This window comes from Physeter macrocephalus, chromosome 7 (assembly GCF_002837175.3).
Source record: "Physeter macrocephalus isolate SW-GA chromosome 7, ASM283717v5, whole genome shotgun sequence".
Taxonomy (NCBI): domain Eukaryota; kingdom Metazoa; phylum Chordata; class Mammalia; order Artiodactyla; family Physeteridae; genus Physeter; species Physeter macrocephalus.
The window spans coordinates 126871401-126898325 of NC_041220.1; the positions used below are offsets into that span (position 1 = coordinate 126871401).

General features: G+C 41.3%; 1 protein-coding gene across 4 annotated transcripts in view; it reads left to right on the forward strand.

Annotated features, from left to right (window-relative positions):
• Positions 1-26161, forward strand: part of AFG2A (AFG2 AAA ATPase homolog A) — a 337003-nt gene extending 310842 nt beyond the window's left edge. Inside the window, exon 16 of one of the 4 annotated variants that reach the window (XM_024119178.3) lies at positions 25210-26160. In XM_024119178.3, the coding sequence (XP_023974946.1) occupies positions 25210-25386 (177 nt within the window). In that variant the 3' untranslated portion in view covers positions 25387-26160. Of the gene's footprint in view, positions 1-7510; positions 7655-25209 lie in introns of those variants that run through there. The other 3 variants (XM_024119179.3, XM_028492258.2, XM_028492257.2) reach the window with 3 other exon arrangements.
• The last annotated feature ends 764 nt before the right edge of the window (positions 26162-26925 follow it).

Here is a 26925-nt window from a genome sequence, read left to right on the forward strand (position 1 = left end):
CTTACATTTAGGTCTTTAATCCATTTGGAGTTTATTTTTGTGTATGGTGTTAGGTAGTGTTCTAATTTCATTCTTTTACATGTAGCTGTCCAGTTTTCCCAGCACCACTTATTGAAGAGGCTGTCTTTTCTCCATTATATGTTCTTGCCTCCTTTGTTGTAAATTAGGTGATATATATGTGTGGGTTTATCTCTAGGCTTTCTATCCTGCACCATTGATCTGTATTTCTGTTTTTGTGCCAGTACCGTACTATCTTGATTACTGTAGCTTTGTAGTATAGTTTGAAGTCAGGGAGCCTGATTCCTCCAGGTCCGTTTTTCTTTCTCAAGATTGCTTTGGCTATTCGGGGTCTTTTTGTGTTTCCATACGAATTGTAAAATTATTTGTTCTAATTCTGCAAAGAATTCCATTGGTAGTTTGATAGGGATTGCATTGAATCTGTAGATTGGTTTAGGTAGTATAGTCATTTTCACAATATTGATTCTTCCAGTCCAAGAACATGGTATATTTCTCCATCTGTTTATGTCATCTTTGATTTTAGATTTTGATTTTAGATATCCAGACTAGTTTTCATTTTGTTTGAATTTCTCCCCATTCCATTGAAAACGTGATCCATTGTGTAAAGTTCTAATTAATATGGATCTATTGCATAAAAAGGAGAAGCTCTGTATGCATGGATGGTCATGTACTTATGGAAGTTTTTTTACTGTAAATTAATATTGCTTTCTGATCAGAAAGTACGATTGAATATACTGAAGTGACAAGTAATTCCTTAGTCTCCTGGCTTTACGTAATTACTCTTTAGGTTAGGACCTTTTATCTATGTAACATTTTTGTTTGTTAAGCTTCTACTCTAGCTTTTTTTTCTGACCTGCTTGATAATCTAGTCTCATATTCAGTATCACAAAGAATTAATCTATGTAGTATGTTAGTTGTAACTCAGTGTCGCCTTAAAGGGTTTTCTGTGTTATTTTAATACTTGCCCTTCTGCAGTGATCTGAAAACCATTTACATTGTCCAGAAATAATGCCTTTTGTAACACAGTGTTAAAGCTTCAGAATCTTAGAATGAATTGATTGATTGAAGAAGACTATGAGTGCCTGGGCCACAGTTTGTATTAATACTTAATCAATGTTTGATGAGTGAGAGATTGAATGCATGCAGTGTTATTTTTGTGAAATTTTACCTCACTGAACACTCTCCCATCTTCTCTGGAAAGAAGTAGTATATGTTCTTTTTGAAATATCTGAAACTGTTTTATCTTAACTATAGTAACAGTCATTTTTGTGAGTCCCAGGCATTCACCAAGGCAGTCACGGGAGATAAAGAGACTTCACTTACTTCCTTTTCCCTTGGGTATGAGTTTTGATAGTTCCTGATAACAGGTTGGGATCAGTGCTGGGTTGGGCAAGGTTCAGATTAATTATATAAAAGAGTACATAATTTTTTAAACCCTATCATTTCCTGTTACCCAATTCTCTAGTTCAAGTGCTTTAGGCACTGATTTAATCTGGAAATGATAATTGGACTATCCACTAGAATAGGCCATGTGTTTTGAGAGGCTATCTGGTAATGAGAGGATGTCATTCTTATATGGAAGAACTTGAGGCAAGAATCTAGGATGAAGAAGTCTAGTTGATCTCACCATAGTACTGTGATCTGAAACAGCACTGTGATCTGAAACATTTTGGTCAAAGTCAAGTTTACTGAGGGTCATAATTTTCAGTAAGAAGAAGAATCCCAGAGTAATTTGCTGGTTGGGTCAGAGTAAAAACACAACTCCTAGGTTTCATGATTGAACACATTTGCTTGTATTTCTTGAGTTGTGCAGATGTATTTGCTTTCATATCCAAAGTGCTGGAAGCACTTTGTATTTTGTATTTAATTGAATTACGTTTATCTTAATTTTCTCTGCAGTCCTTTTTCCTCAGACAGACCCTCAGATGGTTGTCTTTTTTTTTTTTTATACCCCCTTCAGTTTCCACCATCTCACCTCATGTGTGTTCCAGTTAAATGTAAACAGCCACACTCTGTAAAATATCCCATTTCTACCCTTGAGTCTATGCATTCACTTTTCTCTTAAATGACTTTGGGGTCCTGCAGAAACCAAGTGATGAAACCGGAGGTAGTGCAGATGTGTTTGCAAGCAGTGTTTGCATAAAGTTCTGGTAGCCTCTTCTGTCCTTGTTTGGTTTGATCTTTTAAACTCCCTTACCTACTGCTGTGCTTTTGTTTTGTTTTGTTTTTTCATTATTTTAGTCTCTTTAGGGCCAGGAAAATGACTTGGAGGGATAGGAAAGTACTGTGGCAGTCCGGCTTATATGCTTAGCTAACTGATTTAATTGGCTTATTTAAATTTTGTTTATGAAACTATAAAAACATAAAGCAGGTGATAAATGCATAGTTACAGTACTGATGCTTTTCCTTGATTATGTACCTTCCATAAATTAGTTATGTTTCCACATTAGGGTGAGTTGTATGCTAAAGTTTTAAGGGGAAGTTTTATGTCTTAATCTATGTGTTTCTTATATAAATGGCACCTTGCATTTTGTGGACATTGAAATAAACCCCAGGGTTTAGGACCATGGTAAAGAAACCTGAAATTACTAATTTTTCCCTTACTGTGAGTTTAGTTATCTCTGGTTAAAAAGACAGTTTTTTTTAAGCTTCAACTAGAAGAAATGTATATAAAAATATATACAATTGGAAGTATAGCAGAGAGATGAAGAACTCAGTGTCTGAAATTAGGCAGTCCTGGATTTGAATCCCATCTCTGCTATTTACTAGCTCGGTGACCCTGGGTAGTTTTCTCGTATGTGTAGTAGTTGTAGTAATAGTAGTTACTTCCTAGAGTCACTGTGAAGATTAAATTATTATCTGAATATTTTGTCTCTAAAATTAGCAAGCAAATAGCTGGCAAAATTTTTAAAAGATATATGAGTCATATTTTTTTATAATACTGTATGCACCAAAAAACAAAGAAACAAACAAACACATGTGACTTTCGGGGTGTTAAACCTGGATTAACCATTCGAATCCAAACATTAACAGATCTTCAGACGTGCAGGCTGCCAGTGAGGAGAGCAGTACCTTTAGGTGGTAGATGTTGGATGCTGGGTTCAGACAAATGCACAAGGAAGTGAACAATGTTGTGGGCCTTCACTTAACCTCTGGGCCTCTGTTTTTTCATAGCTGTCTTGAGGAGTGTATGGGTTGCTATTTAAGACCCTGTCTGTTTTTGACATATTTTGACTTTAAAGCGGAAGAAAGAAATTAAAATATAAGAAGAATCACTACAAAAATCGTGGAAGCAACCAGGATGTCCTGCAGTAAGCGAGTGGATAAATAAACTGGTACATCCAGACAATGAAATATTATTCAGCACTAAAAAGAAATAAACTATCAAGCCAGGAGGGGAAGGGGAGGGTGGGATGAATTGGGAGATTAGGTTTGACATAAATACACTACCATGTGTAAAACAGATAGCCAGTGGGAACCTGTGGTATAGCACTGGGAGCTCAGCTTGGTGCTCTGTGATGACCTAGATAGGCAGGATGGGGAGGGTGGAGGGAGGTCCAGGAGGGAGGGGATCTATGTATCCATATAGCTGATTCACTCCATTGCACAGCAGAAACTAACACAACATTGTAAAGTAACTATACCCCAGTAAAAAAAAAATGAACTATCAAGCCATAGAAAAACATGGAGGAACCTTAAATGCATATCACTAAGAAGCCAATCTGAAAAGGCTCTATACTACATAATTCCAACTGTATGACATTCTGGAAAAGGCAAAACTATGGAGACAGTAAAAAGATCAGTGGTTGCCAAGGGTCAGGAGGGAAGGAGGGATGAAGAGACAGAGCACAGAGGATTTTTAGGGCAGTGAAACTACTCTGTATGATACTGTAATGGTAGATACATGTCATTATACATTTGTCCAAACCCATGGAATATACAGTGCCAAGAGTGCACCCTAATGTAAACTCTGGGCTTTGGGTGATAACGATGTGTTGCTGCAGGTTCATCAGCTGTAACAACTATACCACTTGCTGGGGGATGTCGTCGATGGTGGGGAGGCTGTGTGTATGCAGGGGCGGGGGTGTCTGTATTTCCCACTCAGTTTTACAGTGAACCTAAAACTGCTCTAAATAATGAAGCGAAGCGTACTAAAAATAACAATAACAGTGCAGGTGGGAGGAAATGAAGGAGAGAAGAAATAAAAGGGCTACTCACTGAGCCTGCCCTCAGCACCACTGCCTGTTTTACACACTAGGCCTTTCCACTCTCTGCGGCTCTCCCTCTCCTCCCACCTCAGTCGTTTCCATGTGGATGGTTGAGGCAGCATGCTTCCCCACAATGAATTCCTAGAAGCAGTGCCATAAAGCAGACCACCGCAAAACAGATCGTTGTTGGAAGAATTATATTTCCTTATACAAACAATGATATAATAGAGGATTGCTATCCTACGCAGAACCTGCCATCAAATAAAAAAGTATGTTCCAAATTCTCTAAAACGAGCGTGAGTATACACTACACATCGATCGGGATCCTGTGTCCCATGAATGATTGGTTGATAAAAATACAACTCTGGAAATAATCATGTTTTACAACCATTTTGGGGTAGTATATTCCTTTTAAACCTTCCTTGGATCATCGTTACCCTTAGGATACAACCTGTCTCAACCAGCTGGGTCATGCAGCTACCCCTGTGGCCTGAGGTACAGGGCACTGTGACCAGCTTATAAAGGGTTGGCGTGGCTGAGGAGCAGCTCCCTAAAAAAGAACTCCTCATTTGTTCCCATTACTAAGGAGAAGTACCGGAAATACGCACACACACGCATACACACACACACACACGCACGCACGCACGCACGCACACACACGCGCGCGCGCGCACAAAGGAGGAAGGAGAGGAGGAAAAATGCTGTTTTCTATATCAAGGTAGTGAGACACCTACCACGATGTTTTATAAGATTTTCCCTTTTAATGCAGAAAGAGAAAGTCAGTGTTTGTTCTATAACAGACTATTTAATGTATAAAAATTATTTTGCTTCACAAAAACTATGAATGTAGATGCCTTGCACTTTTATATTTCCTTTGTTTCTGGAAGTCTAGGTCAGATGCTCCATAAAGTTTTTATCACCATGTGATCTGTAAAGCATATGTTCCACCAGAAAACGCTTCTAGTCACCAGCTCTCTGGTTTCCATAGAGGTGATGATGGAAATTTATGTGTAATTCCAGACTAGCCTTATGCTGCAAAGGACGTTTATAAAATATTAACTTCTGATAAAGGGGATAATATTTTAAAACATTCTTGATCTGCGAATAATGTTGCATATTAATGGTTATATAGCATTTGGCTTCAAAATTTCATACTGCATAAACTTTGATTTCATACTTGTATAAGTATCCTGCTAGAAACAAATAGAGATGCTTGTCTTTTTCACAGGATTAGAGAGAGTCTGCTTTATCTTCCAAATAAACGCTTTTGACCATTACTAGCATTTTTTTGTTCAGCTACTGACAAAAAAAAAAAAAAAAAACAGCAGTTTTTATTACCCAGAATCCCAAATTTGAGTCAAGCCTAGTTTCATAGGAATGTTCTATCTAAATCAGGGGGGTCAGCAAACTACAGTCTGCAGGTCAGATATGTCCCACAATCTGTTTTTGTAAGGCCCATAAGCTCAGAATAGTTTTACGTTTTTAAGTGATTGAAGAAAAATCAAAAGCAGAGGAAAAAACATGAAGTTCTAATTTCAATGTCCATAAAGCTGTATTGGCACATGGCCACAGCTCGGTCATTTTCATACTGCCTATGGTTGCTCGCACACGACAAGAGCGATTTGAGTAGTTACAGGAGGGCCCGTGTTCTCCACAACGCCTAAAATATGTGCCCTCTGGCCCTTTGCAGAATAAATGTGGCGGTCCCTGATCTAAAGAATTTTTCACCATCTGCCACTCTACCCACACACTCATACTCACAGTCACTCCTCCCTCTCTCCCTCCCTCCTTTCCTCCCTTCCTCCCCCTCTTTTCCTTCCTCTTCACATGCATATATCATTTTGAATCTGGCAGTTGCAGTTACAAAGAAATCAAATTGTGAGCCTACAGTAAATGCTAAGCGGAAACAAGTTTTAATTTCCCTTGACTTGTCAACTCTCTCCTCCCTGTGTACTTTCCCTTTCCTCTACTGCCTTTATATAGAATTTCTAAGGCCATGCCATTTCCCAAACATAGTTTGTTTTTAAGGTGGGGGTTGGAGCTTGATACATTTGTTAACTTCCATGGAAAGTTCCCTGTTAGTATGTGGTCCCATTTTTAACCTATTTGTAGACACCCCCGATTATCTAAAATCACTTTCACATGGGGCTGAGGTTAAGCTTTATTTCTCTTGGCATGTCCCTGCCATAGCAGACACTTCCTCTTTGCCTTGAAAGGACAAAACGATGTTCAGCTGTCTGGGCTTAGGCCCAGTATTTGATTTATACGTTATTTAATTTCCTCCTGAAAATTGGAAGCAGGACTTTCAGGAATGGAAGTCAGTATTTTTCATTTGTTTAAGAACACTTTTAGGTCTAATATAATCATCAGTAGTAGATGTCAGCGTGATTAGGGGGTGACTTAAGGTAAAGCAAATAAAACATGAACACAGAGGAAAATTGACAGTGGAAAAGATCTGAAGTGTTTGAATAACCACATTGTATGTGTTAGTAGGTTTTTTGTGTGCTAGTGTTCATTTAGCAAACTTTTCTGTGCTACATTTTGGGGCACCTGTCTTTACCCACTGGTGGAAAGACCTCTAACCATTATGTTATAGTTGAGATCGGGGGATTAGAAGTTTGAGGAGAAGTTAATGTAACCATTCGAGTAATTTTACAGAGGATTTTTGGTTTCTGTCTGAGCTGCTACTGCGTTTATCTCCACAATTAAGTTCATACGCATGCCAGGATATGAATGCCAAAATGGTTTGAAATTCTTACAGCAGTGGACTCAGGAAATTAAAAATTAACTCTGGAAATACCATTTCTTGTTTTACATCCACTTTTGGAGAGTGTATTCCTTTTTAAACCTTCCTTAGATCGTCGTTACTCTTAGGTTACAGCCTGTCTCCTTTTTGCACCAAAGTCCTTAAAAGTCTGGCACACCTACTCCCTCCACTTCCTCACTCCTAACTCACTCTTCAAACCCTGGCAGCCCGGCCCCTCCCTCCCTCCACACCGCTGAGCTGATCTCACGCACCGTTTCCTCGTTTCCAACCCAGAACCGGCTCAAAGTCCCGAGTCCTAGGCTTGCCTGGCCTTTCTGCTCCATCTACCAGGATTCACAACCCGCCCCTGAAACGCTCTTCCGGTTTCCATGTGAACTCTCTTAGATTCCTCTAGTTCTTCCTGTCCTTTACAGACTCTCTCCTTGTATCACACTAAGCTGAAGTGTTCCCCAGGTTCTGTTCCGTGGATCACTTCTTCCCCTACGCTCTTAGCCTTTTCCTTCTCATCCTTCCTCAGTACCTCAGACATTTGAGGAGAACCTGGCGGCTGCAAGGAGCACACCTGGAAAACCACCGCAGTCCTGTGAAACTACTTTTGAGTCTCTGAATACAGCCCACCCTGTGCCACCTATGTGCCTCGCTCAGGAGTGTTCCTTCACGTGGAGTGCCTCGCTGCCAACACCAGCATTTTCACGTTCTCACATTCCTTTAAAGCTCATCCCTAAGGGATCTCCTCTTTGATGTTAGTGAGCTCCTGGTAGATATTTTCTCTTCCTCGTCCGAGCTACGGTGGGGGACAGCCTGATATACTTAGAGCAGAGGTACTGGGGTCACCACTTACCTGATTGTGTGATATTGGACAAATTTACCTAAATGCTTTAAATGTCAGTTTCTGCATTTATAAATTGTGGTGAGAGGGAATGCTGCCTACCTCACTGGACTGTTGGATGGATTAGACATGTGAAGATCTAGAACATTTGGGAGTCAATCAGTAGTGGCACTGGTAGTGGTGCTGATGGGAGTAGTGGTAACTGTTATCATCATCATCAGTATTATTCTCCCACGCCAGCATTTTATGTTTCTCATATGTCAGTTACTTCACTTTCTGAAGCGCATTTACACAATTGTCTTATTTCCCCTTCTGAATTCTAGGCTCCTACAGGTTGTCTTTATATTCCCTCCCCAAGAGCGTTGAACAATGACTTGTGCATAGGTGTTCCTAAATGAATTGGGTTGAATAGAATAGCCCTTCTCCTCCCCTAAAGAAATACTGGCTTCACAGTGTTCTTGGGATTCAGAGCTGGGTATGTTTGTAGCTATATCTTCATATTTCAGTCAAATATTAGCATAGTGAAAAGTCTCTGCCTGTCGTTATATTTTGTCACACTGAATCTTGAAACTAGCCTCTAAAATTATTGCATTTTAATTTCTCAGAGACTTAAGGACCTATATATTTAGAGCTAGTCTGAAATAATTCTTATTTTTGAAAAAAAACTACTAAACTACTTTGTATTTGATACATAAATGCTATCAGTAGTAAAATATTTAAAATAAGGTAAATCTTCTGATTTTATACTTTCTGACTGATAAAATCAAAGCCAACTGCAGGTTTTTTTGGCTTATATAACTAGCAGTTTTTCTTTTTACGTTATGGTTTTCCTTACAAAACCCTTACTTTCTGTCTCTAAACATATTTCCGGAAAGCAGATTTCCTGCTTCTTAGAAGCGTCACTTCTTCACAGATCACACATTATCCTGGTTACAATAACCTCTAACTGCTTTGTTGCTCAGAGGACCAGGAATGTAGAACAGGTTCTGCTGATGATTTTTGAAGGAGAAAGTAGAAGAGTTACTGTACTGTGGCTGATCTGAACTCCTGTAACAGGGGAGTCTGAAGCTGGTGGATTTGACTGACCCACCAGGCAGGCATTGAGGCCTTGGGAAAACAGCAAAAATTTACGTGGAGTACTTTTTAAAAGTACCAGCAACCGAAAGTCACTAAGATCTCGCCTGATCAGGAATTCATCAGTCAGAAAGCCTTTTTGGAGCTGCAGTTTTTGCAGAGCTCTGTATTGGGTGGTGTTCTCAGAGCTTTGAACCAGGTGTGCTTCACCTAAGTTAAGGCTACCTCTCCGGCAAACCCTGGGTTAGGGTAGTGATGGGGTCAGGGAAGGGAGGGATCTCCCCTGATCAGGAATTCATCAGTCAGAAAGCCTTTTTGGAGCTGCAGTTTTGCAGAGCTCTGTATTGGGTGGTGTTCTCAGAGCTTTGAACCAGGTGTGCTTCACCTAAGTTAAGGCTACCTCTCCGGCAAACCCTGGGTTAGGGTAGTGATGGGGTCAGGGAAGGGAGGGGGTGGCCAATGGACAGACTGAATTTACACTTCGAATACTTTCAGGAATTATTTGCAACCACTCGGGAATATAAAATAGTATCACAGCTGAGAGCTTTATTTCACATTCCATTTAGCTCTAATCTCTACTTCATCTCTACTGTTTTTATTTGGTTACTAGGTATTTAGTGCAGCCCCATTTTGTGGAAGGCTGGCCAAAAGCACACTTGAAATCAATAGTAGTCAAAGCTAGCTCTACTGAATCTAGATTAGAACATGAGCATAAAGGTTCACTGGTTCTGAAGTTTGTGGGATAGTTGTTTTGTATATTTTTTTTAAGTCTTAACAATCTGCCTAAGCAGTATAAACAATGTAAAGTGATAAATACAGCACCTGATCTAAGGCATAAATTCCACATTTGGTAAAAAAACCAAACTGTTAGGACTAAAGTCCTAACTTTAGTTAACATTAAGTCAAATATCAGACTTGTCCTCATTCATTCATTCAACATATATTTACTGAGCAACTACTATTTGCCAAGTAAGTTTCCAGGCACAAACAAAATAAACAAAAGTCTGTACTATTTGTGGTCTTCATTTTTGTGAGGAGAAAGAAGACATCAACAAAATAAGTTAAAATGTAACATATTAGATGACAATAAGGCTTCCCTGGTGGCGCAATGGTTGAGAGTCCGCCTGCCGATGCAGGGGACGTGGGTTCGTGCCCCGGTCCGGGAAGATCCCACGTGCCGCGGAGCGGCTGGGCCCGTGAGCCATGGCCGCTGAGCCTGCGCGTCCGGATCCTGTGCTCCGCGACGGGAGAGGCCACAACAGTGAGAGGCCCGCGTACTGCAAACAAACAAACAAAAAAATAGATGACAGTAACAGAGGAGGAGCAAAATAAAGCAGGGAAGGAGAAAAGGATTATAGGGAGGAGGCCACAGGTTTAAATGAAGGTGGCCAGGGATAATCTCACTAAAAAAGGTGACAACTGAGTAAAGACCTGAGGTAAGTGAATTGTGCAGTTAGTTATCCAAGAGAAGAGCATTCCAGAAGGGGAACAACAAGAGCAAGTGAACTGAGCAAGACTGAGCTTTTTCCATGTTTAAGAATAGTCAGGAAACCAGTGTAGCTGGAGTGAAGAGAGTGAGGTGTTCCAGTGTCCAGTTGAAGAAAGTGGGAGGGGGTGATTGATATCAAATGATAGATCAAGTAAATTGAGAACCGAGGATTTACCATTGGATTATGATCTTGACAGAGCAATCCAGGTGACAGGCGAATGAGAGTTCACTGTACATTATTCTCTCTACTATTGTATATGTTTGAGTTTTTCCTAGTTAAAAAAAAAGTTTAAGTGAGAGGGGAAAAAAATATATTATTCTCTCCTTAAATGTTCACTAAGGACTCAATCTCATCTATCTCCCCTTTCACCTCTATTCTCAAGAGAAAGAGTTGGTCAAGTTTACAAAGTGGGGTGGAGCTGGTATGAAAGACACTTAAAATCATTTTTCAGACACGTAGAATGGAAGAATTAAGGCAAAGTTTTCCAAACTTGGAATACTGTCCATTTCATTCTTCCCCTCCTTAAATCTCATCAACACGCGTTTCTAGTTACATGCACAATTTTAATCGAATTTAGGGACTAGTCTCCAAATAAAATTTCTATTAACTTCCAAACTGAACAGCTCCAGACTCGAGCTTTGTAATCTATGAGCTATATCACCCCTCCCCCACACAAGGGAAGTTGAGTTTTTGTTTGCTTTCTTCTCTGATTTTCATTGAGACTTCTCTAGTCGCTAAGAAAGAGAATGGATTTAACACAAAGATAACATCTGTCTTTGACCGTGACCCGTGTTAGAATCATCATTCAAAAAAACTAGCTTTAAGTTTTCCTGTAGATTCCATAATCATTGCCAAAGAAGTTGGACCTTGTGGTTTTTCAACTTTATCATATTTTGTATAAGTACCGCGTGCTAACCGATGGTGCCTCTGGAGCTCCATCTTTATCATATTTTGGATGATAACCTGTGATCCGAAAATCAGTTGTACAGCCCAGAGCGTTATCTGGACCCCCTGACGAGCAGCATGACCTAAGAAAACGGCAGCTAGAAGCAACCGGCCCCACTGAGGAATGCTGAGCGCTGTTGTTTTGGAAGTATGGTTGGCAGGGAGGCGGTTGCACTGCTGGGCACGAGGTCCATCTGGCACCTTTTCAGCAGCACGTTTTGATAATGTGTTGCCAAGACAGCATTCGAAGCAATGCATAAGTAACGCAAGGTTACATATACATAGAGAAGAATAGAGGACACTTTTTAACATTCTCTCTCTCATTCCTCAACCAGCCGACGTAGGCCTGCTCCAGTTGCCTATACTTCCAGGGTCCCAAGGATCTTCACCTTCTCCCCCCAAAAAACTACAGAGTTGTCATCACAACGTGACAGCACACACACGGTTGATATGGTGCAGAGGAAATGACCTACCTGAATTTGGCTCTATCATAATGCCCTTTCCCCAGCCACAGGGATTGGACCAAGCCACTCGGAGACGTGCCACAGGAGTTTTGGTTACTAAAATGAGAATATGAGGACTCTCTGGTGGCTAAAGCTGTAAGATATAAAACATAGAAGCTGCATTGTCGTGTTTACTACCACGTGGAGAAAACCACTCTGTAGTGAGAGAGAAATAAAGGCGAAGTACACAGAGAAGCATAGATCAAAATCGTGGACAGAGAACCAGTCCAGGTGGTCTGTTGAGGCCCAGCCACACTGCTGTCCTCAGGTTCTGTTAGATCCAATAATATCCTTATAATGAATTTCCCCTTTTGATTCACATTGAGTTTCTGTCCCTAGCAGTCAAGAACTAATATACAGCAGATGTCACAAATGATTGCAAATATTTGGAGACATTAAGAGAAGCTGAGGCAGAATTTAATCCACCTTGCTAAGAGGCGTTCACATATGTAGTGTGAAAACAACTCATTGGTCCCTGTTGATTGAAGTTAGCCTGGTCCTGTTTGTTACGGCAATGAAAGAATACATGCCTTAAAGTCTTTTCAAGACTTGGGTTTCTTCTTAAAGAACATAGAAGTGTTCATTAAAAGATTGATATAAAAAGTTAGTAATTCTGAGGTTAACCCAAAACTTAGCATAATCTTCCTTGGGAACATTTGTATATGTGGGGGGGGGGGGTTTAAATTCCACAAATATTACTAAAATGAGCAATTGGCAGAAAGATGGTTTAAAATATTTTGTTTCAGCATGTAAAATCTCGTTTTATTACAGAATTCTTTCGTTAAAGGCACAGCTATGCTGGGTTGCTGCCAGAGTGATGGGATCTTAACAGCCTAGTTAATTTTAAAAGATTTACAAATGCTGGGCTTCGAACTAATGATAGTAAAATATACTTCACACTTTAATATAGTGCTTAAACTCATGCTACATCTTGTGAACTTAATATTGCATCTGCAGATGAGGGGGGTTGTGGGTGTGTGAATGTAGACATTCTATTTCAGAGAGAACAGAGTTGGTGGGGGAGAGCAGGACAGACCTGTAAAATAACTCAGAATTTCTCCTGACTCTCACATTCTTCAGTGTAATTATAAAATATGAGCAGAAGATATTTGAACACACTGTATCAAAGATGGTACGGGTTTATTTCCAGTTAGATGCCAGCACAATAAAACGGAGGTGCTTGTTACCAAGGTGTAGCCTATCTTAAGTTTCGTGATTAGATCTCCAAATGAAAAAGTACAGCCCTTAAGAGGAAATTCTTGGCACTTGCTCCTCTTTACAACATTATAGGGTGCTTTTATGTGTATATTTTATCATTCATAATAGAGAATACATTGACTAAGATTGCAAAATAGTTTCCATTGTATCGTAATCCCCTTGTGTCCAGTTGACTCACCTCCATGAAAAAAAATTCTGTTCAGTTAGAAATACCTACTGGTCTCTTTCCAATGATACATTTTTTGATGGTTAGAAATTTGATGGTTAGTTTAAAATGATGAGGTAAAATGTATGGGTACAGTCATGAGATTTACTAAATAGACGTACTCAAATTCACTAAATTCTACATCTTTAGATTTTAAAAACTGTAGATGAATAATCTATGCTTTAAAAAGTCAGCATTATCTCCTTAAATATACCAACTGTTGCATTTCTGATAACAAACCAATCCCACCAAGTGACAGTTTAATACATCTTTTACATTAAAAAAATGTTGAATGTGATTTCTTCATTATCAACAAGTAGTTTCATCTGTTCTCCTTTTTCCACAACCCTTTCCATATCTGTGGATTGCTTTCATGGCCTTTCTCACAGTTTTTAGTTTATTCTTTACAAATGGAGACTTTCTGGCTCTTTTCATTGCTGAACTTGTCACAAACCTTGTTCTCTCATTAGGATTCTTGTAAAGGAGTTTAGATAACAGCAGTTAAGAAAGAATGTTTAAGTTTCATAGGCCATTCAGTAATGGACTTAATGATCAGAAGGAAAAAAACATGAATGTTTTGGTTAAAGCCTTCATAAACTGAATCATCTTTATTCTTCATCTGCATCTGGATTAAGAGTAACGGTAATGAAAATGATTAGCCAATGTGGCTTTTACAAGTATTTGTAATTTCTTTTTAAGTTATATTACATACATAATTTTTTAATTGTTAAAAGGCAAGCACTGTATCTTACTACTGGCTTTTAAATCAGTAAAATCAGAGATTTTTTTTTTCCTTTTTAATGGACATTCAAGAAATAGTTCAAAGTGCATCTCACTCCTTATAAGACAACAGGCCAGATAGTTTTTCAAATAAGGAAACAACTTCCTCAGTTTCTAAATACCCCAGTGTGTAATGTTATTACCAAACATCAAAACCTACATATATTTAAATTTAAAAATTCACTTAATGGGTAATCTGAAATTACACATAGTTAATACGCGCCACTTGTAAATGCTAATCTTAACTTGGGAACTTGGGTTTTGTATTCCTTAACGAATATGCTTAAATTTGCAGTCTTAGTGTCTTATTATGCTACCTTTTTTTTTTTCAGTAAATGAAATAGGATATAGATCTTTAGTTCCTCTTCATTGTCAATAAAGACCTAAAAAAGCACTTAGTTATACCTAGAGGCAGTTGTTGAATTGTTCTAGGGTACAAGAGGAAGGTCTAAGAAAGTAAAAACTGCTTGTCTTTACTATGATCAACTCTACTTTGTAACTTCTGTCCTCCCCAGCTGTGGTAGTTCTAGCCCAGTTGCATTCTGGCCTAAGTCACCTGGAAAGGGGAAGATAGATATTACAATGAAGGATTCATAGGATTTAAGAGGATTTGAAGTGTAGTTACTATAGAGCAGTAGTTCTTAACCCTTTTGGGGTTATGGTTCCTTCTTAGAATATGATGAAAGCTTTGAACCGTCTCTCTACATATAAAAGTTTTCATAGGTTTCAGAATATTCTTAGACCCATCTAGCTATCCAGGGACCCTAGGTTAAAAATCTTTCTTATATAGCCAATAAACACACAAAACTGGTGAAGTAATACTTGAAATAGCATCCAGTTCATGTAACAAATAAGACAGTATTGCTTTATTATTATTTGAGTTTAAAACAAAATAATATAACGTGAGCTTCTAAACAAATGGCTAATAAGCAACATAAGGGTTATCTGTCAGAGGAAACAGAGGCCACCTTACAAAGGTAAAAGCAGAGAAGATATGTGCATATATACTGTTAGGTGTTTTAGAGTATCTTATTTGATGGTGATATCACTTAATATAAATCTACTTTTATTTATTTATATGCTATTGGGAAAGAAGAGCTTTCCTTTCTTTCGGGACAATACTACTGTCAATGAGAATGACATCTGTAAAATAAGTGTAAGATAAATAATCATTTTGTCTTCTCACTCCCTGTCATGAGCTAATGGTATACTTAGCGTTTGCTCACTGGGACCTGTCTTCAGATGCCCCTTAGCTAGCTAAGTATTGTCAAGTCATTTTTTTCTATTTAACACAGATAGCCATTAACACCGTACCATACTCTTTAAGATGACTTTAAGGATGCCAAGCAAGGCTGCTGATTGAACAGGACCAGCCCGCAGCTGCTCGGAGAATGGGAAAGGAGAAACGAGTTCATTATATATATTATGTGGGTGTGGGGGGTGAAGGCGATCAAAAAGTAAAACTTCCACTTCTAAAATGAGGGAGTCCTGGGGATGCGTAGCGCACAGCATAGTAACTATAGTTAATAACACTGTGTTGTGAATTTGAAAGTTGCAGAGAGAGTAGATCTTAAAAGTTCTTATCACAAGAAAAAGAAATAACTGATTGTGGTGATCATTTCACATCATATACATACAGTGAACCACTATGTTGCACTCCGGAAACTAATGTAATGTTCTATGTCAATTATATCTCAAAAAAAAAAGAAGGTGTAAAAGGTACTCACTCCCAAATACTCCATTCTGTGGTCAGAGTCCAGAATCCCAAGCTAGACAAGATCCAGGGAAGGCTACCCAGAGCATCCCCGAAGCTTCAGAGGAGGCATTTTTCTGTGTGTGTTGGTGGGGCATGATGTGGGCGGTTGCAGTGAAGACGGTTGACAGATGATGAAACACGGGGTATATTAAAACTGGCTTAACACCCCTGCTTACACCCTCCCCCAGCCCCTGCTTCCCAAGCTCCCACAGCACTGGCAGGGAGGATCCAACCCTCCAGACTTGGAGAGGAGTCCTCAAGCTAGCTGAACTTCGCCTGGTCTCCTCTCCCTAGAACACCCCCTGTTAGCTAGCTGAACTTCGCCTGGTCTCCTCTCCCTAGAACACCCCCTGTTAGCTAGCTGAACTTCGCCTGGTCTCCTCTCCCTAGAACACCCCCTGTTGCGCTCTTCTGTCCTCTTTGCCAGGGGCCTAGCTCTCCCATTCCTTTTTACCCAAAGTTTGGTGCCTCTTGCAGGGCTTCAGTAGCCTTCTGGGCGTAACTTGGTCATCAGCACGCCCCCCAAGGGCTCACAAATACACACCTAGGATGACCCACTGTGCCCCAGACATTATTGCTTTTTTAGTCTACAGTAGGTAGTTATCTTGGCTGCAGTTGTCACAGCAAGAGCTGCATGTGTATGTGTGTTTGTGTGTATTTAAAACAAAAAAAAATGTAAAAACTACTTTATATCTCTGTTCAGAGATGAGCTCAGCAGTAGACCTTTTTGTAGACTCCCGAGGGTCAAGGGGCTTGGTACGTTTTGGGAGTACAGCAGGGCCAAGGCTGGCGAGCCTACATGGAACTTGTAATCTAGTGAGGAGGCAGACATTTACCACTAATAACTCTCTACCTGACAATTGCGATATGACAGAACAGTAGTACAGGCTGCTACCAGACCATAAGGCAAGGGATCCTAAAGCAGCCAGGCGTGGGGAGGTAGTGCAGTTGCCGCTGGGGGCGCCTCTCAGTGGAAACAGTCACACTGAACCTTGAAGGGCGAGTATGTTAAACTAGTACTTTGCACAATCTTGTCGCATGAAGGTGGGACTTTGTTTTCTTCACTGCTCTGTTCCCCAGGGCCTGGAACCTTGTAGGTGGTCAGTAAAGATTTGTTGAGTAAATGAATGAACGGAGGCCTCCCAGCATCTGTTTGCCTTTCTCACCCCTCTCCTTCCCTACCGCGAGGTTCTTGTTCTCTCTATACCCATACCAGTTGGCGTGTTCTTCAAAACTAAAAATACTCCTTTTTATCTTGTTATGGGTTCAATTAATGTTAGAAACTTTTAAAGTTCCCACAGCTGCAGATGGTCGTAGAAACAATAAGAATAAAAACCCCAGCTCTTTCCCTCTGTGGGATGATCAATTCATTTGTAAATTTTTAAAAAACAAAAACTGTTACGGGTTTCTCCATGCAAGTAATAATGACTGGATGTACATATACTTCAGCTATATATTTTAGAGACCTCATAATAATTAAGCAACGCAGGGGTTTTTCCCCCTTCTCTACCATCACTAGGCTTCTAGAAATTCTTTTCTTTTGACTCTGTACTCTGTATGGCACTCTAGATTGTATGATCTTAACATAATCCCAGATGGATTCGTATCATAAAGCTTATTTTGCAGGCAATCCAAGGGCAGTAATTCGGTGATTCCTTAAATCTGAAACTTGCCCTCCAAAATTCTCACTTCTAGCCTCCCACGCTCGCTGAGGTGGTGTTTTTTAAAGGACTTTGAATAAGCGCCGCTTGCTTCCCTCCGGTTCCCTTCCCCGGCTGGCGCCGCGCTAGGCTCTGATCTGCGTTCTTGGCGGTTCGGGGCACCCCTGGCCGTGTTTGTGCCTGTGACAGGCTGACTCCATCGGCTGCTCTGTGGCCAGGAGCCTGCTGCGCTCCCTTCCGTCACATCTCTCAGGCCCGGCCATTCAGCCACCTTTCACCGCGTCTCAATGGGGCCGGGGAGAATGGGTCCTCGGCCTCCGCGTGAGCACATAATCTCCCAGGTAGCCTCCTCCTTGAAGCACCTCCAGTGCAGGCTATTCGCAAACAGCAGGACTCCACTCTCTGCTGGGTTCCTAATCCCTCAGACACGTAGGGGAAGGAGGTCGCGGGGCTGTGAAAGTGAAAAGGAAAGCGAGGGGCGGGGGGCTGAGCGCGCACCACGTCCCCCGCCCCTCGCCGCAGTCAGCGCCAGCTGCAGCCCAATTAAGCGGCAACAGGGCACAGGTGTTCCAGACAGAAGATGCTTTTAACAAAACCACTTTCTTGAAAATACCTAAGACTTTTCAAAGCACTGCAGCGCATTTCTTTTGGTGGACTCTTTAAAGCTGTTTAGTACACTTGAAATACAAAGAAGCTGAAAAGCACATTTAGGCCTCACTGGAAGGCGAGCTTTCTTCGCGCCAAACATCAGGAGCGGCGGAGAGAGGGGAGCTCTGCCTCTGTGGATCCAGCGTGTAGCTGCCCAAGAAAGGGCCTGGGGGCGCCTCTCTTCTCCAGCTCCATCTCCCCGTGTAGCCTGCTCTGTACTGTGCAGTTCACCTACTCATGCATGGCCGTATCCTTGTACCCATAAATTACTGTCCTTAGGATGCAGTTGTAGTTTTCCTATGAACTATTTAAAAAGCAGCCCTGACATGTGCTGATTAAACTAGGTAACTGAACTCAGCTCTCCGGAGCCACTTTTTTATCATCTGAGGTCTCCCTATAAATAGGCCTCCTCTTCTGGCACATTTAAAATCACTGACTTCTTTTTCTCCACAGATCTGAGTACACTCTGTGCCTGCAGGATGGGGTGATGGGAACCAAACAGAACTTCAGTTGGTTGTTTAAGCCACCTTCAGAAGTTTGTTACCCTTCCGTCTTTTTGGAGGATACAGATAAGCTCCGAGAGGTAGTTAGGAGCTTAGTGGTGGTGGTGGTTGCGTTAGAATTTCAGCATCCCTGTTGGAAGTGAGCAGCTCCTAGGCCTTCTTGGAGCAGCTGCCCTTCTTCCCAAGCATACATGCCCTCAAGGGTACGTGTTCCTGTTGTCATTGTCGTAATCTGTTTACAGTCAATAGAAAAGAAGTGCAGATTACTACCCAGGCCTCATCTGGAATGGAAATGACTGTGCTTGAATTTTTATTGGGTTCGTCATCTCAGTGCACCAGGAGAACAGGTAGTGCTGCTGTGAAACTGAAAAGAACAAGGGAAGGGTCACAGCACAGGAGGACTCAATACCCAAGATAGTGCCCGACATTTTCAGGTTTTCCTTCCTGTTGATTAGTTTTTGGTAAACAGTTTTTGCCTTGACTGTCATTCTTAATCACGTCGTTGTAAAAAATTGCCGCTGCCTGTTTAGAAACCATGTTGGTTTTAATTTTCTCAATGAGCCTGTTTCTGTTTGACAAAGCTGAGCCACCTGTTTAAACTCTTCTCGTTTCGCGGATTGAGGCAAAGAACCGTAGGCTGTGTATAAGAGGTTTCGGTTTTTTTTCCACAGTGAAGTAAGACATTGTTCTTATTCTTCGTGGCATTCAGAATTCTGCACAATTGCCTCTTTTGCCCTTTTGCATTTAAAAGTGAGGTAATTAGATTTCCCAAGGTTCAATGGTCAAGAGCCTTCTCACCCTGGGAAGTTGCCTCTCTCCACCCCTCACAAGGGGAGTTGTCTCACGTAATCCAGTTATTGCTGTATTGTTCTCTAAAGGCACAGCTTTTTCAGAGGACAAGCATGGCATGAAAATTCATACTCATATGTCCCGTTGCTTATACTGCCAAGTTACGTTTTTTTTCCAGCAATTGAAAACAATTACTATTTTCCTCAGTGACTTTGTTTTGAGGATTTCTAAACATTTTCATAAAAATCTTTTCCTTTCTTACCTTTTAGGAGCTCATCTCAAATATGCCTGAATCTTTCGTACAGAGATTTCCTGCTTATTTTGTTACTTTTCAGATGTCTGATAGATCTGTTACTACTGAACGAATGGAAAGAGGATTTGTGATGTTGGCACCAAAAGACGGGAGTCGCGGCCGCTGAGACACAGCCCGTCTTAGCCGCTCCGACAGCGAGGCCTTCGGCCCACTCTGCTAGTCTTTTGTCTCGTTTACTCATTTCCCCAAACAGATAGCATTTTCACCTTTCAGCAAAGCACGTATCTATTTTTTAAAACAACACAGAATACACTCTATGTATTCTGTAAATGCTTTCAACTCTGTATGCTTTACAGAGCCAGCCAAAACATTTTGCTTTTATAGCCTAATGGCAAAAGCAACCTAACTGGTAATTGGCTAAAAATTCATTTAAATGATCTAGTCTGCAGCCTTTGGGGGAAGAGGACAGACAAGATGGTGAAGGGATTAGGGGAAAGCTTCCAAAATCCTTTTTGCCAAAGATGTTAAGGCGCCTAAGTGCCAAGAGTTTTCTTTCTAAACGGGTTAAACATTCCAGACAGTCTGTGACTCAAATTTGCATGTTCGTCTGCACCCCTCAGTGAGGTTCTTCTGGGGCCCCATGGGGAAAATTCCTCTGAATTCCCCCATCACTGAAACAGTCCCAGACTCCGTGTGCTTTCAAAAGTGATGCCAGCAGAATGAAGAGCTGTGTGGTCCCTGTATATACTGTAGATGTATATATACGTATACATACACTCATTCAATTTTCTTACAAACTTTAGAGAGAGAAATGAGAGAGGTCCTAGTTTAAACTGAAGGTCCTCTTCTCAGCTTCCATAGTATTCATCCCAAACAGAGAGGTGTATTAGCAAATTTATCGGAAAAGACCTCACCTTTCCAAGCTTAATACAGAAAAGTCTTCGGTAATTAACTGATGCCAGATTACTTTCATCAAGTGAGACAGTAGATAACCATTTGCACAATTTTTTAAACAAACCTTCCATTTCAGTTCTCTAAACCAATATAGATTACTGCATTGTTGGTAAATTTGGGGGAATCTTTCTCGAAGTGCGGTTTTCTCCCCCATGACGACACGGGAAAAAATTTCCTGTCCCTGTATAAGAAATTTTGATACCTAAGGAAGCATCCCTCAAACTAACAGGCATACTTGTATTCTTGCTAAAATTTCTATTACTTCTAAGGAAAGGACTAGATTCAAAGTAGTGCCCCAGACCAAAACATTTGCTTAAAATGAACATACATCACAGTGTTAAATAATTTTTCTTACTGAGTTTATCATTCCAAAAACTTAAACGTAACTGACAAAGTCTGGGTCATATGAAACTTAAGTAAAAATATTACAGGATATTGGCCAAACGTTAGAAATATGTGTATAACGTGCACTTTTGGAAACTCTGTGGCTAGTTAAGGAACTGTTCAATTCAATTCCGCAAATGTGCATGGGCTACTTGCAGGTCCAGGGCACAAGTGTGTGCTGTGGCTGCTGCCTTTTGACTCCGTTAAACAGACCGGTCCTCCTCCAGTCTGTCTTGCTCAGCCCTTTCCCTTTTCTCTCTATTCTGGAGTAGGCGAGAGCAAAAGAAAAAAGGATGTAAGCTAGGCAAGAGCCATATCGTGCCTAGATTGAGCTGCTTGGGTGGGTGAGCACCTCCCAGAGCGCGTGCAGAAGGTCAGCAGTAGCCCTAAGGGTGACCACTTCTAGGTGTTCTGCCAGAAACCGAGGACGGGTCGAGAGGCCTGTGGGAAACATCAGGTTAAAAAAATCAAGCAGCTCATCATTGCTAGGCTTCCCAGAAATCTTTAGCATTCTGCTGTGCTTTGTGGGAGACAGAGTGTATACAGTGTTACCTAAAACCTATTTGATCATGAAATACTTCTTCCTCTGAAAAGACACTAATATGTCAAGGGGAATGCTGGCGTGGGCCATGAAAACAAGCAGGAAAGCTGCACTTTTCTTGGGAAGCATGGTATCTTGGAACTCACGCCCAGATAAATGACCCAGGGCAAACAGAAACCAGCCATCCCGAAATGGATCTCCTGAGAGTACTTGCATTTCCGGGACTATCTTCTTATTGGAGTTTAGGAGAGAAGAACCAATAGTCTGATTAATGTTTTCCCTTTTGGAATTTCTACTGAAAAGCCCTTTTATGGGGAAAAAAATAAAAACAAAGGATCTTTTAGGAGTTATGCTCTGTCAGCTGCTAGTGCATCATCTGCTTGTGAATTGGGTTTAGAGCATTAGAGGTGAGTGTCATTGACTAGCCTTTACTGTCATTATGGCCCACGTGACTTCTGAAAACTATCACTGTTATTTTTAGTGACATTTTCGTGATAGAATTGCTCTTTTTCCCCGTCCATTTTGGACACTGAGGCTATAGATCCTTGTAGTTCCTGGTCCCTCTCTCCCCACCTTGCGCACTTTCTTTCTTCTGCTCAGAATGCCCCTTCCTCTCCTGTGTGCATATCTAAATTCTGTCCTTCCCGCTCCAGTTTATGAACCAATAATTCCTTCCTTCTTTCCATACCAAAGCACTCGCCTTTTGCCTGGCTAGTGGTACCTCTTAATACTATGTCTTGGACATCTCTGGACCCTCCAGCTGGCCTCACCTAGTTGTTGCACAGAGTAGCCAGCCATTCAGTGGACGTTGATGGATGAGTGACGGGTTAATTATGAGTAGAGTTCTGTTTCCTCTCAATTACTTGTTGTATATTGCTAAGCAAATATGATAGGAAAATAAAAGTGGCAGAAAGGATTGCCTAATTGGCTGGTTCTTCAGGGCATCCCTTGTAAATAAAAAGGAACAGGATAAGGTTTATTGGAGCAAGTGTTGAATTCAGGCAGCCCTCAGCCACCCTGGAACTGCAAACAGCTGGGCTCCTTCCACACAACGGAAGACAATTTCATAAGAGGTGCTTGAGTACCAGTGTTCAGCTGCTCTGTTTCCCTTGTCATTGTCTCCCAGAGATTCTAAAGGTCATCTCTGTCTAATCCAAACATTTCTTAGTGCTTTAGTCAAAACTCTGTCCAAGTTTTCTATACCTCACAATTCTGTAGAAATTGTTAATTAAGGGTCAGGCCAATATTAAATATAGTTGGCAAATTATTGTGAAATGTTAACGTATACCGAAGGCCCCAAGTTACTAACATCCAGCTTTCAAATGGCAGTTACCGCCCTGACCACCACCAGTGCCCCCCTCTGCCACTGCCGTAGAAGCTTAGGGCAAAGAGCAGTTTATAGCTTAGAGAAAAATCTATAGATGCAGATATGCAGGAAGGAAGGTTGATCTGCAAGGAGGAATTGCTCAGGGGAGCCGACCCCAAGGACGGCCTTCGAGGCCTCAGTGACCTCTCTTCCCACTACCTGCATTTCCCTACCTTGCCATGTTAGGCTACTTGAGATTCCAGTTATTAGAGGAGTATAATCATTTCTTCTTCTCCCAGTTTGATTACTGTGTATTGAGAGAGGAAGCCTTACTAGATTGTTGGTTCACTTTCTCAAATGTGCCAGCAATATTAGCCACCCGGCCACGTGAGCCAAATTCCAGGAATTTTGAGAGGTTCCAGGCAGCCTTGCGCCTCCCCTTCTTTCCTCAGCCCAACCCAGCCTCCCTCCCACCGCTCACCACCTCTCCATTTGCCATGCTTCCCTCAGGCTCCACACGTACCTCTACGATGGGGTCACTGCTTGTACAAAACCTGGGGGCACAAGTCCCACAGCAATTAATTAGTGAAGTCTTTAGTGATTGTCTAGCACACATGGTAGGTGTTCGGTAAGTGTTTGTAGCCGTTCTGTGCTGGGTCCAGTATTCTCTGAGGGAAGTGTGAGGTATGAAGTGTGCAAGACAGGGCATTGGCCCAGTGGTGGTAACCTCTCTACTCGACTTAGCCTGAGCGGGGAGACACACAGTGGAAACCTTTCCTGTACTGTCTCAGAGAAGCAGCTAGAACTGCACCAGCGAGCAGGAAATTCAGTCCTCTTTGCCTCTTCCAGTGATTCTTCTTCCTACTTTTCAGCCTCGCAAGCATCGCTTCAGATTCTTGCACAGATGAAAGAAGTGCTGCTCAGAGGGCGGCGAGGAGGGGATTGAGCTCTCCGTACTTGGTCCCTTCACCTCCTTCTGGAGGTCCCTAAGGTTCCTTCGGAACAGAATAGAACCAGTTTACCATGGGGGCGTGTTATGTGCTTTTACTGTGCTTATTAAATATCACGTCTGATTTTCAGATAGCCCTTTTTGCACCAGAATATGTGATGAAGTTGTTTCACTAATCCCTAGAAGTTTTGTTTTTTCCTTCAACAAGTTGGTAGCCATTCTTTTTGGAAAAGCATTAACATGCATAACCACTATAGTGGACTTCAGTGCTCATTAATGAAGCCCAGAACTAACAGTTACATTGTCGTGATTTGACAAAGCCATCTAAATCTATGCATGTTTTTTTGAAAGCTCCCTAAACATGCTGCTAAACCCCCTAAAGAGCGACTAAACTGCTTTGGCAGCCATTAGCCCAGCATAAGCAGAGGAACTCTTTTCAGTAAGTGAACAAACAGAGAAAATATGCTGAATGGCTGGACAAATGTGTTTCAGCTGGCCCTTTCATTTACCGATATAAGGGTGCAGTCAATATCAATCACTGTTTTCCCTGTTGCCCTGAAAATCACAATATCTCTTTTCATCCCACAAGCTCTTTTCACCACAGTAATGTGTCTTTAGAATGACACTGGCATCAGCCCGCTTCCGCTGTCTGAAGTCCAGAGAGCTTAAAACACATTTCAGGATTCAAGACTTGAACCTTCCTCCCTTCCGTTTTCCTACCGCGCACTCTCTCCTCCCTCCCTCTGCGTCCACTCCACCCGCTCCCCAGCTTCTTTTCAATTCTCCCAGCTTTCCTCGCTGAGTAAACAGAATTCACTTCTCTGTTCTAATGCAGCTCTCCAAAGTAAACGGAGACAACTCTATCTGATATTCCTAAGATTTAAGAACTCATTAAGGAGATGCACATAAAGAAATGCTTTTACATGTTGGTAATAGATCAAAGGTTGAAAGGAATGTGGAAATTCTGTGCTATGACGAGGTGTGCTGATGTGCAGGTCCCCACTCCCCATCAGTGCCTCCTTCCCGGGCCCTCCCCTTATCACTGGGCTTCTCCCCCGTCCACCCCGCCACCACAGACACACCCATCCTTTGTCATCCCGTGTTAGAGGTCTGTGCCTGCACGTCCGCTCCTCCACCTTTACAGTTGTAAGCTCCTTAAGAGCAAACGCCGTAACATGTATCTTTTTGCCGCTCCTGGATCTCAGTACTTAATATGTTGTTTTGAAATGAAGGTGATTACTTTTTATCCTTTTGAAAACTTACGTGGAATGACTCCCAAACATAAATCTTAGGGATGGGCTTATAGTTGTAGAAGTTACCACGGATGAATATTTCAAACGTTAACATTTCTAAAAAACAGTATTGATTGTTTTCGCTCTCCTTTTTTGTTGTTGTTGTTTTTGTGTTTGTTTGTTTGTATTGTTTCAGATTATAGCCGTATGTAGAGAGGCAGCCCTTCTGGCTCTGGAAGAAGACATTCAAGCCAACTGCATTATGAAAAAACACTTTACTCAAGCCTTGAGCGCCGTGACACCCAGACTTCCTGAATCACTGAGACGTTTCTATGAAGATTATCAAGAGAAGAGTGGGCTGCATGCACTCTGAGAAAATATACATATTCATTATGCTAAAAACACTTTCTAGAGAAAACTTGTTTCTTTTTTAAAGAGTGTCAGAATAGCCCTTAATAAGCAAAATGTCTGAAATATGTTGACTAGATTGAGGGGCTTCAGTTCTTATAGACATTTTGAATCATCTGGCAACAATGAAAATATCCATGAAAAATCTCTGGACAGGAGTTTAAGTCAGTTTTATCCAGAAATGTGTGCTGAGTTTTAAAAGGCAAACTTTTAGCTTTTTCATTATTTGACCTGGTTCATTCCTCCCGTGGAATGCTTTCCTTACTCCAGGATCCATTTCAGTGCATTTCCAAATACCAAAACTGTGGGCATCAGTTTTATACAAGAACATAGAAAATGCGTGTAGCTGAAAGCACGGTGAAAATTATTTACAAACCTTTAATTTTGAAGGCCAGCCCATGAAATGGCTAAAGCACCAGCTAGGCTTATGGGACCTTGTTTCCAAATACGTATTTGTTCTCGTTATAATTCAGACTTAACATTTTCGCTTTAGCCTTCTTAACCTGTACTTACGGCAGTTAAAAAAAAGAATTGAGAGTTATTTCACATACTGTAATGCCCTTTGAAAGTTTAAAAAATTGGAAATATAAGCCCAGTCCAGACCTAGTAGTATTGTGGGGTTTTTTCCTTTTTCTTGTTTTCATAAAAATGCTATAAATTAACCATATGAGGTATTCATGTTTTAACTTGTACGCATTTCCAGGTTACCAATAAACTTCTTCAGTTCAAAGAAAAACCAACTTGCACACTTAATCATATTGTCTTACGTTGCATTCTGAATATCTGTATTTGTGCTCCAAATTATCCTTGAGATTTCTTGACACTTTGATAATCCATAAATATCCTTGAAGAAGCTGTTGGAAATTGATTGGTCGACTTCCAGTTCAGAAGCTGGCAATGGAAAGAATGTGCACTTAAACCCAGTCACTGTGGCTCTTTGAAAATTCCCAGAAAGACAAGTCAGGCAAGAAACACCTGATTATCAAAATAACAGGGCTGTACAGTTTTGTGGTGGTAGACATTCTGAAATCACATCTCAACTGTTTCATCCTTTGACTATCAGAAATAGATTTGTGGGCTTCCCTGGTGGCGCAGTGGTTAAGAATCCGCCTGCCAATACAGGGGACACGGGTTCGAGCCCTGGTCCGGGAAGATCCCACATGCCGTGGAGCAACTAAGCCCGTGCGCCACAACCACTGAAGCCTGCGCTCTAGAGCCCGCGAGCCACAACTACGGAGCCCACGCACCGCATCTCCTGAAGCCCGTTTGCGCCTAGAGCCCATGCTCCACAACAAGAAAAGCCACCGCAATGAGAAACCCGCGCACCGCAACAAAGAGTAGCCCCCGCTCGCCACAACTAGAGAAAGCCCGCGCGCAGCAACGAAGACCCAACACAGCCAAAAATCATAAACAAAACTAAATAAATTTTTTTTTTAAAGTAGATTTGCAAGGGGTTTTTACCCAGACTACATTGGTTTATTAGTACGTAAAACCACCCAAGGGA